The sequence below is a fragment of the Auxenochlorella protothecoides genome (assembly GCF_000733215.1).
Source record: "Auxenochlorella protothecoides strain 0710 unplaced genomic scaffold scaffold18, whole genome shotgun sequence".
NCBI classification, from domain to species: Eukaryota; Viridiplantae; Chlorophyta; class Trebouxiophyceae; order Chlorellales; family Chlorellaceae; genus Auxenochlorella; species Auxenochlorella protothecoides.
The window spans coordinates 730,278-735,056 of record NW_011934213.1 but is presented as its reverse complement, the minus strand read 5'-3'; the positions used below and the strand labels follow the sequence as shown (position 1 = coordinate 735,056).

Below are 4,779 nucleotides of genomic sequence, written 5' to 3'. Positions count from 1 at the left end.
CCGACGGCGGGGAAGGGCCGCGCGGGGCCGGCTTGGCCGCGCTGCGCCCGCGCTCGGCAGCCGCTGTCATGGGGACGGCGAGTGTCGCGGCGGCGCCGCCGGCGCGCCGCGCGCCCGCGTGGCCCCCGACCGCCGCGCCGGAGCCCTGCTGGGCATGCTGCGCCGCCTTGGGCCCCGCGGCCTTGGTCACCGTGCACCAGCCAGGGCTGCGCGAGCGAGGCGAGCGAGGCGAGCGAGGGCAAGCGAGAATCGGCGGCGCGGGCTCGCATGTCACGAGGGGTTCCCCCGCCGGCGCCCCCGCCTGCTCTCCTGCTGTGCCTGCGTCCCCCGCCGCGCCGCTGTCCCCTGCAGCGCCGGTCTCCGCCGGGCCCTCCCGTGCCGCGCAGGCCTCCACCACCGCCTCCTCTGCCTCTTCGGCATCGCCGTCCACCGCGGGCCCAGCGGCGGCAGCCTTTGCCCCCGGGACCCCTCCCTTGCCCTTCTTCTTGGCTTTCTTCTTGGCCTTCTTTCCCGCGCCAGGCGCCGCCGCCTGGACACCTCCCGCCCGCACGCCCTCGCCCAGCACCTCGGCCAGCAGCGCCTCCTGCAGCGCGGCCGACTTGGTCTCCAGCTCCCGCAGGCGTTCCTCAAGCGCCGCGCGCACGGGCGTGCCCGCGCCGGCGTAGTCCAACACGTTGCGCCCGCGCCGGTCGCGGACAGAGAGGCTGGCGCCGGCGGCCAGCAGCGCGCCCAGCGCGCCACGCGCGCCGTTGCCCGCCGCGAACATGAGCGCGGTGCGGCCCAGCGCGTCCTGCAGCTCCATGGTGGCGCCGTGGGCCAGGAGGAGCTCGACCCCGGGGCGGGAGTCGGCGGAGGCGACGAGCATGAGGGCGGAGGAGCCGGAGGGGGCCCAGGTGTCGCAGACCGCGCCGCGCGCCAGCAGCGCGCGCATGGAGGCCAGCGCCGCCTCCGACCCCGACCCGGAGCAGGCCAGGAGCATGGCGTTCAGGACCTCGCCGCGAGAACTGGCCACCGCCAGGTCCACGGGCGTCCGGCCCGACGCGTCGGGGGCCAAGCATGCGGCCGGAAACTTGGAGCACACCTGGTAGCTGGGCATGGGCAGACCGGCCTGGGGGTGCAGAGGAGGAAAGGGAGGGGTGGGGGGGTGGGGGCGCGAGGGGCTGACATCTGATGTGGGGTGGTCAGGATGGGGAGGGGTGTGCCCTGCGGGCCTCTGAGCGCACTGGTTTGGTAGAAAGCCTGACGACGGAGACCCGCGCCCCAGCAGCAGGGCACGAGTTCCCCCCCTGAGCCCAACACCGCATCGCACCCCACCTGGGCGGCGAGGTGCAGGGGGGTGTCCCCGGCCTCGTCCTGGATGCTGCCATCCGCTCCACGCTCCAGCAGGAGCTCCACGCAGTCCTCGTAGCCGCAGGAGGCGGCGTGGTGTAGGGCGGTGCGACCTGGACCGGGAGGGAGGGAGCGGTGGGTTTGGGTGGGGGGGGTGGGGTCGCGAGGGCGAGCGGGTTCTCGGTTCCCTCCTGAAGCCGCGAGTCCCGTCCTCGAATAACAATGATGGGGCGAACGGCTGACGACGCTCCGACCGCGGCACTCGGACCACCGCGAGCCGGGAGGGGCCCCCTGCACAGCATGCCCACCTGTCTCATCTTTGGCGTTCACCACATCGCAGGAGGCCTGATCGAGGGCTAGCTTTAGTTTATCAGTCAAGCCGAGGCGCGCGGCAGCCAAAAGCCCTTCGGCTGGCTCGTTTCCTCTGGCCATCGGGCTTGCCCCAGCATGACAAGAGAGGGGGAAGGGCACGCGGTCTTTCCCTATCGTCTCATAAAAAATCGAAATATAACTACTATGAGCTCTGGGTGAGCCCTGTCAGCTAACGTAGAGCCAAACGCCGGCTGTCCGCCTGCCGAGTCCACTCACGTCTCTCGCGACAGCGTGCTGGGCGGGCACGGAAGGGAGTGTCAACCAGACTGGGCACTGGAAACCAACATCGCTCGGCAAGGCATGGCGGGACTTGCGGGGTGGCAATGATCAAGTTCATTCGTCCCATCATCAATTCAGTATCTGCTCAAGATGTTGCGCTGGAATGCGGATTTCGTGCGTTGACGTGGGCTTTCACGGGTTGGCTTGTTTTGTGTTGTCCGGGAATAAGAACATTGCACGAGTGCATGCAGCGTGTGGCACCGGAAAACAACTCAAGCAAGGTCATAAATGCACCAGATTTGATCTGGGAGGGAGAGGGTGAGGGACGAGCTAGTCCATGAGTCTCCAGTGCTCAGGGGGATGCGCGTTGTGAAGCTGCATCCTCAGACCCTAACTTGTCTGAATCTTAAGAGGGAACTGCTGCACGCTTAGCACCTTTGCTTACTGCTGTTGATAAAGCATTACACCGGGGGTGCTGGCTGACAGCCTTCAAGCTCCGCCCTAGAAATTAACATTACCCTATAGGGTGGGACCAGGGGGAGTCAGGTCCCATCCAAACGGGCCTTCACATCTCGCTTCACGAGCAGGGCCGTGTTGAGCGCGGACATTGCAGCGGCCTCGAGACTGCCTGCCACACTTTCCAGCGCATTATTATACCACAGGCCCCGAGCCAGCAGGAAGGGACTGAAGTCCTCCGGCGGATCGCTCCTGCACAGGGCGGCGGTGGAGGACGGCTTGCGCCGGTTCCATGGCATGGAATCATGTGTGGCGGTCCATCGGAACACCCGCAGCAGGTGCAATCCCCTCCATCCCGTATGCCCCCGGTGCGCCCCACCTGGGGTAGGCTGCCCAGGTCGTGGCATCGGCCACTTGCCACCCAGCCTCAAACACGATGCTGAGCCAGGCGTGGGAGAGGGTTTTCGGGCTCGTCAGCCGCCACAGGCTGGGCTGGCCTGGGGCCAGCTGGACCTTGGCCAGGGACGAAAAGGGGACGGGGGAGTCTGCCGTCACCAGCACACGGCCTGCCGAGTTGGAATGGGCGGCATGAGACCCAGGGATCTCGGGGGCGGCCAGCTCGAGCTTGCCACTCAAAAGGTGTCGAGTGCGAGCGCCTAGAGGCTTGGATCTCAGTGCACCATGCCTCGGGCGCAGTGGAAAGGCCCCCATGCTCATCCCATCATTTTCCAGGGTGTGTCCCAGAGCCTCTGCACCCCCCGAGCGCGCACCGTACTGCAGCTGCGTGGCTGCCGGCTGTCCAAAGTAGGACGCACGCACCCTCCCCCTGACCAGGGTGGTTACGGTGGGGACAAAGGAGCGAGGAAAGCGCGGCGCGAGGTCGGGCACGCCCGCCAGGTCCAGCTGGCTGCCCTCCAGGGGGGCAGCCAGGATGATGCCATCGAAGTCGCCGCTCTGGGCGGCGATGGCAGCGCCCCCGCCGGCCGCCGCGTCCGCCCAGGCGAGCTGCAGCCGGTCCGAGCCGGGGCTCCGTGCGATGCTCCGCACCTCGGCGCCCAGATGCAGGCTGGCATTGGCGGAGTCCAGCAGCGCCGACGCCAGGCCGGGGAAGCCGCCCTCGATGCTGAAACCCCCGGGATCTGCAGGGGGGGTGGGGAGGGGGTGGGCAGGGGGAGACGGCAGACCGGCATGGGAGTGACTCGGCTGGTATGAGTCATCTCCCTGCCTGGGTAGGCAGGTGACGCCGCAACAAGAGGCCAGCAAGCACGTGCCGCGGGAACCCCACTGCACCCAGTTGTGTGATCACGTCGCCCGCAGCCCTCACCTGTGACTGCCAGGAGCGCCGCAGCACCAGACAGCGCGTTCAACTGCAGGCTGGTTTGGCCGTAGGCGGCGCGCGTGATGGCTCCCACCACTTCCGTCTTGAAGAGATCGGTGCCCCACCCGCCCTCCCCCAGGGCAGCCTGCGGGTTCAGGCCGTGCGCGTTGAGAAGGCGCATGGTAGGGCATGCCATCCATGCAGGCAGGCAGGCATGGGTCCAGTCGTGGTGTCCTCGGCTGTTCACTGTGTCCTATATACTTGGCAACTCCTGGGTGAAATGTAGGAGATCTTCCCCAATACATCTCCCAATCCTCACCTCTACCGCCTCGAAGAGCGTGACCTGGGAGTCATCATACACTCCAGCGGCCCTGAGGAGGTCCTCAGGTGAGTCGTACGCCTGGCCCTGCGTCTGGAGCTCATACACAGCGCTGAACCGATCCCAGAACTGGGCGGAATACCTGGAGGGACGAGAGGGAAAATTGGACTGGAAGGTTTGTGCTCGAGGGAAATATCTGAGGGGTAGTCTCACTCCCCAGCGCTGCTCCGTGGTAACCGCACAGGCCAAGGTTCCCTTCCCTTGCCCCTCCCGGCAGACCTCTGGAGCAGCCAAGGGTTGAGGCCCCAGCGCCAGACAGCCTTAACGAGGTTGACGAGCCACCAGGGTGACTCCGCCCAGACGAGGCTTCGTCCATCAAAGATGGCGGGGGGGGGGACCCCAATGTGGCCGATGACCGTCAGGCCCTGGCTATCAGCCAGTTCCCTGATGTACTGACTGAGGGAGGGAGGGGTTGAGGGAGGCCTGAGGCTAGCCGACATCCAAGTGGAGCCCCAGGGTAAGCCCTTCCACATTCCAATGCAGAATTTCGCAGAGCGACACGCCGGCTTGCCTGTGGTGTGCGACCTGATCGAATGCGGTGTCCACCGACGCATTCCCGATCGGTGTGGTGGAAGTCCGCCCTCCCACGCTGGTGCTCCTCTCAAACCTGCACTCAGTCAAACCTGTGACTGTCATGCAGCGCCAGGTGAGGGGCAATCACACCCTTGAACATATGACATCTCCCCAACCTATGAGTATCATGCAT

The 4,779-nt window shown here is 66.6% G+C and overlaps 2 protein-coding genes across 2 annotated transcripts in view; both read right to left on the bottom strand.

Annotated features, from left to right (window-relative positions):
* The window catches only part of F751_1900 (Putative ankyrin repeat protein), a gene marked incomplete at both ends in the record, with an annotated part of 4,148 nt that extends 2,387 nt beyond the window's left edge, over positions 1-1,761 (bottom strand). The window contains 3 exons of the mRNA XM_011399607.1: positions 275-1,108; positions 1,315-1,442; positions 1,638-1,761. Of these exons, the coding sequence (XP_011397909.1) occupies positions 275-1,108; positions 1,315-1,442; positions 1,638-1,761 (1,086 nt within the window). The remainder of the gene's footprint in view (positions 1-274; positions 1,109-1,314; positions 1,443-1,637) is intronic.
* Positions 1,762-2,462: 701 nt separating this feature from the next.
* On the bottom strand, positions 2,463-4,779 carry F751_1899 (Prenylcysteine oxidase; the record flags this gene model as incomplete). The annotated part of the gene is made up of 8 exons (XM_011399606.1): positions 2,463-2,628; positions 2,756-2,942; positions 3,147-3,330; positions 3,424-3,515; positions 3,701-3,839; positions 4,014-4,155; positions 4,293-4,469; positions 4,763-4,779. 8 exons carry the CDS (start codon positions 4,777-4,779, stop codon positions 2,463-2,465), a joined length of 1,104 nt encoding a protein of 367 aa, XP_011397908.1.